Consider the following 13,438-nt stretch of genomic DNA (forward strand, 5'->3'; position numbering starts at 1 on the left):
TTCCTCATTTAAAAAAATTAAATTAAAAAATAAATAAATAAAAGCAATACTTCCTGGATTTGACCCCACCCTGTCAAAATGTGTGCATTTTAGTGACCTCTGAGATACAGTTTAGTGAGACATCTGTTCTGTTCTGATATGTAAGATTCTGTATTGTAGCCTACCTGCACAGGTCAGGACTGAAGATGTACAGTCTCTCCTTCTTGGACAGCAAGGGGTGGAAGGCACTGCCATCTGTACCGTTGATCATGTTACTCTGCTCAGATGTCCACAGACTCAGTTTGCTGAAACACAAAATGTATTTCTAAATGTAACTTCATTAAAGAAAAAATATACATGTACATCTTTATGATACCTATTAAATACAAATCGTCATCTAGCCCAATGCTTGATTGTTTAGGCTTGTGTGACTTATCAGTCAACATATTAAAGAAAGCTAATCAACATTTGTGCTTTATCTAATCAAAGGGGGAAGGAAAGGGTGCTGCATGATACATACTGGTAGGTCTGTTATTACATTAGAAGAAAGCTAACAGGAAGCCTTCATTGAGATCTTTCCAACTGGGCTAAGTACTAGGATGTGTCAAGCACACAGCTCTGTGCTCTGGGTTCTGGCTAGGCCAGGGGCCACTGGGGAGTCTCTATTTCTGGGGCTGCAGTCTACATTCCAAATTGCCATAGGGGCTCTGGTCAAAAGTAGTGCACTACATAGGGAACATTGTGCCATTTGGGTCATAACCCTGTCCTCTGTTTCTATCTGGCAGTATGAAGAAGTTCTTAGGAAACAGATGGACTGTTCTGTTCTAGTCCTTTACACTTACTCAATGATGGGTTTCATATCATTAGAATAAAGATATAAATCTTGGACAGAATGTCCAGTGTGTGTTCAGGGAAGATGATGTGCAGTATGTATTGTAGGAGGCAGTTACAACACAGCATCTTTTGGAGTGCTGTACATTTATTTCTCTAAAGAATTGACTAATGAGGATCCAGCAGTCAACTTTTGAGAATTATTTTTGAAGGATGGTCTGTTGATTTACAAATTGGTTCATTGATTTCTAATGCACTGTTCGGCATGGCACCCCAAAACATGTCATGATCTTCTGTCACTGGTCGTTTAGTCGTTCCAAAGATCAGAACCAAAACATTTGGTGAGGCTGCCTTAATTTTAAGTCACTATGGTCCTGGCCTTTGGAACAGTCTTACAGAGGATCTGAGAGCTTCAGAAACTGTTGACACTTTTAAGAAATATCTTAAGACTGTGCATTCAGAAAGTATTAAAATTGTTTGACTTTTTCCACATTTTGTTACGTTACAGCCTTATTCTAAAATGTTTTTTTTTTAAATCCTCATTAATCTACACAAAATACCCCATAATGTATTAAAATATAAATACCTTATTTACATAAGTATTCAGACCCTTTGCTATGAGATTCGAAATTGAGTTCAGGTGCATCCGGTTTCTGTTGATCATCCTTGAGATGTTTCTACAACTTGATTGGAGTCCACCTGAGGTAAATTAAATTGATTGAACATGATTTGGAACAGCACACACCTGTCTATATAGGTTCCCACAGTTGACAGTGCATGTCAGAGCAAAAACCAAGCCCTGAGGTTGAAGCAACTGTTGGATAGAGCTCAGAGACAGGATTGTGTCAAGGCACAGATCTGGGGAAGTATACCACACAATGTTTGCATCATTGAAGGTGCACAAGAACACAGTGTCCTCCATCATTCTTAAAGGGAAGAAGTTTGGAACCAGCAAGACTCTTCCTAGAGCTGGCCACACAGCCAAACTGAGCAATCGGGGGAGAACGGCCTTGGTCAGGGAGGTGACCAAGAACCCGATGGTCACTCTGACAGAGCTCCAAAGTTTCTCTGTGGAGATGGGAGAACCTTCCAGAAGGACAACCATCTCTGCAGCACTCCACCAATCAGACCTTTATAGTAGAGTGGCCAGACAGAGCCTGGACTTGAACCCGATCTAACAACTTTGGAAAGACCTGAAAATAGCTGTGCAACGATGCTCTCCATCCAACCTGACAGAGCTTGAGAGGATCTGCAGAGAAGAATGGGATAAACTCCCCAAATATGGCCACTATGTTTCAGTACCTTTCTCCTTTAAATCTGGCTATCCTGCCATAGTCCATGAAGTCTGCCTCCCCGGTATGGTAAACAACTTCACCATCATTGCTTCCATTTTTCTACAGAGTGGAAAAGAGAAGGAAAATCATTCTAAAAGGCCATTAATATTATTTTATTATACTAATATTTTATATTCAGGTGAAAGTGGTAACCACCAGCAGACACAACAGGTATCAAGGACCGTAGACAGTTTAAATGGTTCTTTACAGAACTTAAAAAAGGTTGAGTGTGTCAGATGTTGTATTTTATATTCACTCCCTGACCTACCTTATACATGAGGCCAAAGTACTCGTCGATCTCAGGGTTCATGGGGTGTATGCGGGACAGCAGAGGGTCCTTGAAGCCCCACAAAAGCTCATTGACGGAGTGCGTCATGAACATGCCCACATGCAAGGAGTTCATCCAGATAGACACCAAAGAACTCTTCCAGAAGCTATCCTTTACCTTGTTCATCACAGCCTGACCAGAGGAGGGAGGGGGAGGGAGTGTAGGATAGATAGAGGGAGAGAGATAGAGAGGGGAGATAGAAAGAGATAAGAGGGGGTAGACAGAGAGAGAGCGAGAGAGAGAGAGAGAGAGAGGGGGTTAATGGAAAGGGTGGGAGAGATTACTTATTGTCAAACACAATGACAAAAAAACAACTACTTAAAATAACAACAAGAAAAAAGAGAAAACAGCGAAAAATTTGGAAATTAATGGTATGCTTCAACTTAGGAGCTGTTAAACCATTACATAAACAACACTAAACATGATAGTTGGCTTTAGAAGAGAAAAATAAGAGCTCATAACAGTGTAAACACACACACACTTTTACTCACCACAGCTGGGATGTTGATGGTTGTGATCATGTCTATGTCAGGATCACCCACTGACCTCTCTGGCAGAAACACAAAGGTCTTGCATTGGTAGGCAGCGACCCTTGTCCCATTCTCTAAAAAGGTCACATTCTCCTTGGGCCTGTACTCCCTGGGACAGAGGAGACATGGGGAAAGTCAATATCTCCCTCCTGGAGGATCTGAGCCCTAGGACCATGCCTCAGGGCTACCTGGCCTGATGACTCCTGGCAATCCCCCGTCCACCTGGTCGTGCTTCTACTCCAGTTTCAACTGTTCTGCCTGCCGCTATGGAACACACCTCTGAATGACCCTGCTGTTCGTTTGAACTTCTTGAAGAAAAATCTGGCCTTTATGACCATGTACTATCTCCACAGCCAGAAGAGGACTGGCCATCCCTCAAAGCCTAGTACCTCTCTAGGTTTCTTCCTTTCTAGGGAGTTTTTCCTAGCCACTGTGCTTCTACATCTACATTACTTGCTGATTGGGTTTTTAGTCTGGGTTTCTGTATAGCACTTTTTAAATTTTTTTAATTTTACCTTTATTTAACCAGGCAAGTCAGTTAAGAACACATTCTTATTTTCAATGACGGCCTGGGAACAGTGGGTTAACTGCCTGTTCAGGGGCAGAACGACAGATTTGTACCTTGTCAGCTCGGGGGTTTGAACTCGCAACCTTCTGGTTACTAGTCCAACGCTCTAACCACTAGGCTACCCTGCCACCCCAATTTGAATATCAGAGATTCAGATAAAGAAACTGTAGGCTTATATAAAACCATTTCTGTACGGACCTTGCTTAGTGCACAGGGGCATTGTTACTGCTGAAACATGAAAGGGTCTTCCCCAAACTGTTGCCACAAAGTTAGATGCACAGAATCATCTACAATGTTATTATACGCTGCATCGTTAAGATTTCCCTTCACTGGAACTAATGGGCCTGAATCATAAAAAACAGCCTAGACCATTATTCCTCCTCCACCAAACTTTACAGTTGGCACTATGCATTTGAGCAGGTAGTGTTCTCCTGGCATCCACCAAACCCAGATTAGTCTGTCAAACTGCCAAGCATCAGCTGGAGTGGTGTAAAGCTCGCCGCCATTGGACTCTGGAGCAGTGGAAACGCATTCACTGGAGTGAGGAATCATGCTTCACCATCTGGCAGTTTGCAAAATCCTGATTGCGATCCAATGTCAAAGCAACTTGACAAAGCAACCTCAAAACTAATACCAGTAACAATAAAAACATCAAACAAGGTCAGGTATGGTGTGTCAATGACAAACACTGTGGATCACTAGTTTATATAGTGTCACACACATAGGTCTCCCTAGGAGAGGGGGGGGGGCATCATATATTTATTGTTAAAACAAGAGGCTGCCTGGATCGTTAATTTAAAGACCCTTGGTCCCTTTGGTCTCTGCCATGATGAGACACCTTTGATACTATATAAACTGGTCACCCGCAGTGTTTGCCATTATACCCTGATGAAGACAGCTTGTCTGTCGAAACGTTGGATATTATGTTTTTCAATTATTGCATCTGAGTGTGGGTTTCTCCTAGTGTGGGTCTCTCTCTTTCTTTTACAAAAACTGACGGACCTTACTTTTTTCAATCTTTACTAACGACATGCCACTGGCATGTAAAGCTGGCATGTCTATGTATGCGGATGACTCAACGCTTTGCACGTCAGCTATTACAGAAACTGAATTGGAACAAATCATTCACTAAACCCTAAACCCTCAACTAAATCTTGTAATGAATAATGTGGAAATTGAGCAAGTTGAGGTGACTAAGCTGCTTGGAGTAACCCTGGTTTGTAAACTGTCATGGTCAAAACATATTGATACAACAGTAGCTAAAATGGGGAGAAGTCTGTCCATAATAAAGTGCTGCTCTGCCTTCTTACTATCAACAAGGCAGGTCCTACAGGCCCTAGTTATGTCACACCTGGACTACTGTTCAGTGGTGTGGTCAGGTGCCACAAAGAGGGACAATTGCAATTTGCTCAGAACAGGGCAGCACGGCTAACCCTTGGATGTACACAGAGAGCTAAAATGACTATTATGCATGTCAATCTCTCCTGGCTCAAGGTGGAGGAGAGATTGACTTCATCACTACTTGTCTTTTTTATGACAGGTATTGACATGTTAAATGCACCGAGCTGTCTGTTTGAACTACTGCCACACAGCTCGGACACCCATGCATACCCCACAAGACATGCCACCAGAAGACATGGCAGCAGATCAGACTATGGGAGGAGCACAATATATACAATACATGGAACTCTATTCCACATCAAGTAACTCATGCAAGCAGTAAAATGTTATTTAAAAAACAGATAAAAATAAACCTTATGGAACAGCGGGGACTGTGAAGAGACACAAACACATGCACAGACACACCCGATAACATATAATAATAATAATAATAATATATGCCATTTAGCAGACGCTTTTATCCAAAGCGACTTACAGTCATGTGTGCGTACATTCTACGTATGGGTGGTCCCGGGAATCGAACCCACTACCCTGGCGTTACAAGCGCCATGCTCTACCAACTGAGCTACAGAACCACGATACCACAACATATGCACTATACACACACGTACACATGCATTTTGTGTTGTAGGTATGTGGTAGTAGAGTGGTGGTCTGAGGACACACACATAATCTGTTGTGAATGTATTGTAATGTTTTTAAAATTGTATTACTGCCTTAATTTTGCTGGACCCCAGGAAGAGTAGCTCAGCTAATGGGGATCCATAATAAATATATATCTGAGAAACATCTTCGTTCCCAATGCAAAAACATTGTGCTATCCTGAAGCTCGGACACAGGCTGCTTCCTATCGTTTTACGCAAGAACATGGAGGCTGTAGCTGTCGTACGTAGGCCCAGTGCCCAAACATAAATTATCAGTATTATCAGTATAGCCCGCAACATGTAACCAGCTTGTTTTAGCCCACGTACCAGCTCCAGGCATAGGCCCATTTGTACAGTTCTAGACAATATATCTATTTGTGGACATTCTGGTAATATCTGAAACTTGGCTAATTACGACTGCCGGATACTGATGTGTCTTTGACTGTTTATAATGTGTTTAAATCCAATAGAGTTGACAGAGGTGGAGCTGTCTCCATATTTACAAACGACAACTTAAATGTTTCTGTATCTCTCTCTTGTTAACAATGCCGAATTTATGCTAGTGGGAATTTATCGCCCTCCCTCTGCCTCAACATGTGCTCTGACTTGCAATCTAACTATGCTAAATCTGAATTATTAATTTTGGGTGATCCTAATCTGGATTGGTTAATGCCAGCTTTTGATAGGCTGAAATATATCTGCATTGAGCTAAATCTAACTCAGCAGATAACTGAACCAACCCGCCTTAACTTTAACCTTTTACTGCAGTGGGCTAAATCAGGGTCACACAGAATGATTCTTAGTAGACATAAACAAATATATTTTGAAACAAAAGTATACACCTCACACAAAGGGGCGCCATATGGAGGGGGGCATTAGGATGATTCTAAGGGCCTGTGACTGACAGGGGCCTTAAAAATGTATTAGGACATCAGGTTAAAAAAAATCAATATTAAATTATTAACCTATCATCATTAATATAATATTAACAAGCTATTCATACTAAATCATTTGTTCCTGCCCCTGCATGGTGCTAGGCCTAACAGGTGCAGCTTCAGGCTCAGCAGCCCTGTCTCCCCATCCCCATACCCCTGAACCAGCCCTGTCTCCCCATCCCCATACCCCTGAACCAGCCCTGTCTCCCCATCCCCATACCCCTGAACCAGCCCTGTCTCCCCATCCCCATACCCCTGAACCAGCCCTGTCTCCCCATCCCCATACCCCTGAACCAGCCCTGTCTCCCCATCCCCATACCTATGAACCAGCCCTGTCTCCCCATCCCCATACCTATGAACCAGCCCTGTCTCCCCATCCCCATACCTATGAACCAGCCCTGTCTCCCCATCCCCATACAGTGCCTTGCGAAAGTATTCCAATAAATGTCGTTCCATTTCATGATTGTGTCCCACTTGTTGTTGATTCTTCACAAAAAAATACAGTTTTATATCTTTATGTTTGAAGCCTGAAATGTGGCAAAAGGTCGCAAAGTTCAAGGGGGCCGAATACTTTCGCAAGGCACTGTACCCCTGAACCAGCCCTGTCTCCCCATCCCCATACCCCTGAACCAGCCCTGTCTCCCCATCCCCATACCCCTGAACCAGCCCTACTCCCAACTGAAGAAGGAGGTGAGCAGCATTGTGTTGAATGCCATGTCATTTTGCATAATTGCAGGGGGTCTGTGGGAATACATTTGTTTTTATTATTATGAAAAAAAGAAAAATGATTAAATCCTCTTCAATGATAAGAATTCAAACACTGTAATTATTTATCCACATGATGATCATTATATGAAACAAAAACAGCCAATAGTCTATTGGATGCTGGACAGTTTGAAGCATTTAGTGACAGCCAAAGTTAAAATAGTACCTTCAAGTCATATGGCCAAGGTATGGCTCCATGGCTTTGATGCAGACTGAAATATGGTTGTTTACTGACATCTAGTGGTAGTGATACACAACTGCAGGGAATTTGGGTCAATATTCAGTGCTGTTTCATTTTTTTCGTGGTGCATGCAGTTAATTTAAGTCAACAAAATGGTTGCAACTGAAATTGTGGTTATGATATTATTACAAATGGTATTATAACATAGGATATATTATCATATGCGTCATCTACACTCTACAGAGCCAGGACCCTCTTCAAATGATACAGTTTTGTCAGGGAGGAGTGTGGAAGTGGATGAAGAGGTGAAAGACAGTGCCGGCAGTACCAATGCAGATGATGTGGATAGAGCAAACGAGAGACGGTGCACAGAAAGAGACAGACAAAGTGATGATGTTGAAAAACAAGCTGATCAGTGACTTTCCTAGCAAGAAGGCTCAGCGCTAGGCTCTTGGTGAGTAAGGCTGAGCAAGGGCCAGTGATAACTGTTAAATAGCATGGCTATGGATATTGGATCACTACACACATGATGCCCAAAAGCACAAGACTGAGAACAGACTGAGAACAAGATATGTCTCAAGGTAATGGCTGGATTTCCATAAAATGTATTGTGTACAATCAAGACCCCAAGTGGAAGGAACCTATTGATTTGGTGACCACTTGACCTTTCCTCTAGCGCCACTATCAGGCCTTTTCATTTTGATTTCCATTTTGTTTGCATTTTTCATTTCCACTTTTACAGCTGCTTATTTTCTAGTTGGTGTGTATACTTACAGTGTGGCAAAAAAAGTATTTAGTCAGCCACCAATTGTGCAAGTTCTCCCACTTAAAAAGATGAGAGAGGACTGTAATTTTCATCATAGGTACACTTCAACTATGACAGACAAAATGAGAAAAAAAATCCAGAAAATTGACAGAGATCAAACGTTTTCTGTAAGTCTTCACAAGGTTTTCACACACTGTTGCTGGTATTTTGGCCCATTCCTCCATGCAGATCTCCTCTAGAGCAGTGATGTTTTGGGGCTGTTTGCTGGGCATCACGGACTTTCAACTCCCTCCAAAGATTTTATATGAGGTTGAGATCTGGTTGAGACCTTGAAATGCTTCTTACGAAGCCACTCCTTCGTTGCCCGGGCAGTGTGTTTGGGATCATTGTCATGCTGAAAGACCCAGCCACGTTTTTATCTTCAATGCACTTGCTGATGGAAGGAGGTTTTCACTCAAAATCTCACGATACACGGCCCCATTCATTCTTTCCTTTACACGGATCAGTCGTCCTGGTCCCTTTGCAGAAAAACAGCCCCAAAGCATGATGTTTCCACCCCCATGCTTCACAGTAGGTATGGTGTTCTTTGGATGCAACTCAGCATTCTTTGTCCTCCAAACACAACGTTTTTACCAAAAAGTTATATTTTGGTTTCATCTGACCATATGACATTCACCCAATCTTCTTCTGGATCATCCAAATACTCTCTAGCAAACTTCAGACGGGCCTGTACTGGCTTAAGCAGGGGGACACGTCTGGCACTGCAGGATTTGAGTCCCTGGAGGCGTAGTGTGTTACTGATGGTAGGCTTTGTTACTTTGGTCCCAGCTCTCTGCAGGTCATTAACTAGGTCCCCCCATGTGATTCTGGGATTTTTGCTCACCGTTCTTGTTATCATTTTGACCCCACGGGGTGAGATCTTGCGTGGAGCCCCAGATTGAGGGAGATTATCAGTGGTCTTGTATGTCTTCCATTTCCTAATAATTGCTCCCACAATTGATTTCTTCAAACCAAGCTGCTTACCTATTGCAGATTCAGTCTTCCCAGCCTGGTGCAGGTCTACAGTTTTGTTTCTGGTGTCCTTTGACAGCTCCTTGGTCTTGGCCATAGTGGAGTTTGGAGTGTGAATGTTTGAGGTTGTGGACAGGTGTATTTTATACTGATAACAAGTTCAAACAGGTGCCATTAATACAGGTAAATGAGTGGTGGACAGAGTAGCAGGTCTGTGAGAGCCAGAAATCTTGCTTGTTTGTAGGTGACCAAATACTTATTTTCCATTATAATTTGCAAATAAATTCATTCAAAATCCTACAATGTGATTATCTTGATTTTTTCCCCTTATTTTGTCTGTCATAGTTGAAGTGTACCGATGATGAAAATTACAGGCCTCTCTCATCTTTTTACTGTATTTCAAAATCGGTTTTATTTTTTTATTTTAGTTTGTTATGTCATTCTATTGATGATAATGATCATGTATTTGAATTGAAGAGGTTAATGTATATTTAAGTTATATTTATTTTAAGTTATTCATTACTGTTAAGAGAACTTTACCATTACAATTACATTTAGGCTGTAAAAAATGTCCTTTAGCACATTTCTAATAGAGGGTATCATTCTTGCATCAAATAGTGAATTCCACTGTATGCAGAATGTTGCATGGATGTCTGCACAATGCTATATTTTCCCAGCTCACTGTCAGTAAATATCTTACAGTAAATATTGGACAACTAGAGAGTTGCAAGCCTGTGAAGGTAGAGTTATTTAAAGCTTTGAATGGGTCGATTGGGTTTTGGAGGTGTGTGGTTACAGCAATTGCGCAGGGTTGGTGTGGCCTGTGGTGGTGGGGCCCAATGTGATATATTTGGGCCCAAAATCCCTGGCAGGGCCCCTGCTCACACACATGGTTATGGGCTTAAGAAATATACTACCTGTTCCATGTCAGATATAGTGTTGACATTTATTTAATTTTCATCCAAATATTACACTTTACATACATCACAAAATACAAAAAAATAACTACACTTTTTGATATAGAAAAACACCAGATTTTTGCCAGTATTTTTAATTAATCTTTATTAATTATGAAATTGTGAAAAATATTAATAACATTCCCCCCATGAGGCCAAATAGGGAGTTTTTGGTCATTGACTGCGGGAAAGGGCTACAGACCCTGAAAAATATTATTTTGACAAACGCCCCTCATAAGTATACAGCCAAGGGAATTTTTGCTAATGTGTTCAGTGACCATTGTCCCGTTGCCTGCATGAGAGATGAAAAGCTCCCTAAATCTCAGCCTCGCATTATGTAATGGGTGCGTGTTGGTGGAAGGGAAGTCAGGCGAAGGAGGATCGAACTTGGTATAAACGGAGTCGTTTAATCAGTGCTTCACAAAACTCTAAAACCAAAATACAAAATAATAAAAAGTGGGTACAAAACCCGTCACGCACCAACACATAATCCACAAACATACAATCAAACAATCTCCGACAAGGACATGAAGGGAAACAGAGGGGAAAATAAACAACATGTCAGTGATGGGATTGGAACCAAGTGTGAAGGAAGACAAGACAAAACCAATGGAAAATTAAAAATGGATCAGTGATGGCTTATTACAAAGAGAAATTATATGAATTTAAATTAGCAACAATTCTTGTGTGTTCTGGGATTATATGAATGGGGAGTTTTGTGTTAAGATATCTCTGACTTGGATCAGGCTCTAAATTGGTTTACTTATTTGCTCAACTCAATTTCAGGTAAGCATGGACTGGGTCGGCAGGGTAGCCTAGTGGTTAGAGCGTTGGACTAGTAACTGAAAGGTTGCAAGTTCAAATCCCTGAGCTGACAAGGTACAAAATATGTCATTCTGCCCCTGAACAGGCAGTTAACCCACTGTTCCTAGGCTGTCATTGAAAATAAGAATTTGTTCTTAACTGACTTGCCTAGTAAAATAAAATGAAAAAATAAACTAAGGGTAAAGGATAGAGCTAATCCTTGGTTTACCTATGAACTATCAGAGAAATGACAGGAGCTTGTACTAAGGCTGCCTGATTATATGTCTGACTGGCAGTCCTTCAGACACTTGAGAAATATATGTCTATCCCTGGTTAGAAAAGCAAAATCAACATACTTCTTGAACTTTGGATCTGAGAATAGTGGGAATCCAGCTGCCTTCTGGAAGGTAGTCAAAACTCCACCCTCTTATTACCGTAGCATTTTATGACAGCCTCTGGTTCCATATCAGATAAGATGGGCATTTGTGGTGCTTTTAATAACCACTTTTCCTCAGCGGGCCACCTATTTTGTGAAACAGCTTCTGAAAACTCTGATTCCAGTAGAGGGAGTCTTTTGCTCACATCGAGCCAGTTTGCAAAGAACGATACATTCCCAGATCCACATTCCTCATTGTCTTTTCAACCATTTGATGTCTATGATGTACTAAGTGCCTTATTGAAGATCAATGTCATAAAAATTCACTAGGGCTGACTCACTTAATCCATTTTTGCTGCTGTGGTTTGACCCACTTATTGCAGACTGGACAATGGCACAAGTCCTCCCCCTACATAAAGGCGAAGAGCCTTCTGACTTGAACAACTAACGTTCAATTTTCCAATCTTGCCTTGCCAAACGTTTAGAGACCCTGGCCAACTCTCTGCTAAGAATTTTTTTTACTTCTCGTTCTGGTTTGAGACATGAACACAACACTGTGGCTATACTTGTCTTAGATGATGTGCAACAGTTGAAGTCAGAAGTTTACATACACTTATACACTTAGGTCTGAGACATTAAAACTCATTTTTTAACCACTCCACAAATTTCTTGTTAACAAACTATAGTTTTGGCAAGTTGGTTAGGACATCTACTTTGAAGCGACATCTATATTGAAGCAACATCTCAAGACATCAGTCAGGGAGTTAAAGCTTGGTCACACACCTTTCGTAAGGTGAACTAGATTTGATACCGTCAGTAAGCTAGATACTGTAGTTTTTAAACCAATATATACATTTCACATTCTTAAAATATAGTGGTTAAAATATAATATAACCACTTTATTTTAAGAATGTGAAATGTCAGAATAATAGTAGAGAGAATTATTTATTTCAGCTTTTATTTATTTAATCACATTCCCTGTTCAAAGATTGCCTGAAATAGGCCTATATTGGTTCAAAAACTACAGTATCTAGCTTACTGACGGTATCAAATCTAGTTCTTCAATATTCCGAAAGGTGTGCTGCATGGGTCGATTTTGGGCCCTGTTCTCTTCAGTATTTATATAAATAATATTGGTCTATCTGTTGAAACCTCTAACATTCATCTCCACACAGACGATTCAGTTATTTACTCCTGTGCCCCCTCAGTACAGCAGGCCATTTATGACCTTCAGCATGGTTTTGACTCAATTCAAAAATGGCTTACTGATCTTAAACTAGTGCTAAATGCTTATACAAGCATGTTTATGTTGTTCTCTTGATCTTGTAATATTGACCCTGAGAACCTGCATATTTGCACACACATCTCTTTTAAAACACACATTGAAAAATAAAAAAAGCTGAGAATTAAGATTGCTTAGATAGAGTCAGGGATATGTTTTGTATAATTCTACAAAGTCCTAGTAAAAACATATATATTTTTTCACCTTTATTTAACCAGGTAGGCTAGTTGAGAACAAGTTCTCATTTGCAACTGCGACCTGGCCAAGATAAAGCATAGCAGTGTGAACAGACAACACAGAGTTACACATGGAGTAAACAATTAACAAGTCAATAACACAGTAGAAAAAATGGGCAGTCTATATACAATGTGTGCAAAAGGCATGAGGAGGTAGGCGAATAATACAATTTTGCAGATTAACACTGGAGTGATAAATGATCAGATGGTCATGTACAGGTAGAGATATTGGTGTGCAAAAGAGCAGAAAAGGAAATAAAAAAATAAAAAAAGAGTATAAAAACAGTATGGGAATGAGGTAGGTGAAAATGGGTGGGCTATTTACCTATAGACTATGTACAGCTGCAGCGATCGGTTAGCTGCTCGGATAGCTGATGTTTGAAGTTGGTGAGGGAGATAAAAGTCTCCAACTTCAGCGATTTTTGCAATTCGTTCCAGTCACAGGCAGCAGAGTACTGGAACGAAAGGCGGCCAAATGAGGTGTTGGCTTTAGGGATGATCAGTGAGATAC

At 41.0% G+C, this 13,438-nt stretch overlaps 1 protein-coding gene across 1 annotated transcript in view; it reads right to left on the bottom strand.

Moving 5' to 3' along the window:
- The window catches only part of LOC118387817 (lysosome membrane protein 2-like), a 54,668-nt gene that overhangs the window by 26,210 nt on the left and 15,020 nt on the right, over positions 1-13,438 (bottom strand). Inside the window, exons 3-6 of the mRNA XM_035776556.2 lie at positions 2,964-3,111; positions 2,413-2,604; positions 2,113-2,204; positions 165-284 (exon numbers count right to left, since the gene is read on the bottom strand). Coding sequence (XP_035632449.2) covers positions 165-284; positions 2,113-2,204; positions 2,413-2,604; positions 2,964-3,111 — 552 coding nt within the window. The remainder of the gene's footprint in view (positions 1-164; positions 285-2,112; positions 2,205-2,412; positions 2,605-2,963; positions 3,112-13,438) is intronic.

Source organism: Oncorhynchus keta, unplaced genomic scaffold (genome assembly GCF_023373465.1).
Source record: "Oncorhynchus keta strain PuntledgeMale-10-30-2019 unplaced genomic scaffold, Oket_V2 Un_contig_20057_pilon_pilon, whole genome shotgun sequence".
NCBI lineage: Eukaryota > Metazoa > Chordata > Actinopteri > Salmoniformes > Salmonidae > Oncorhynchus > Oncorhynchus keta.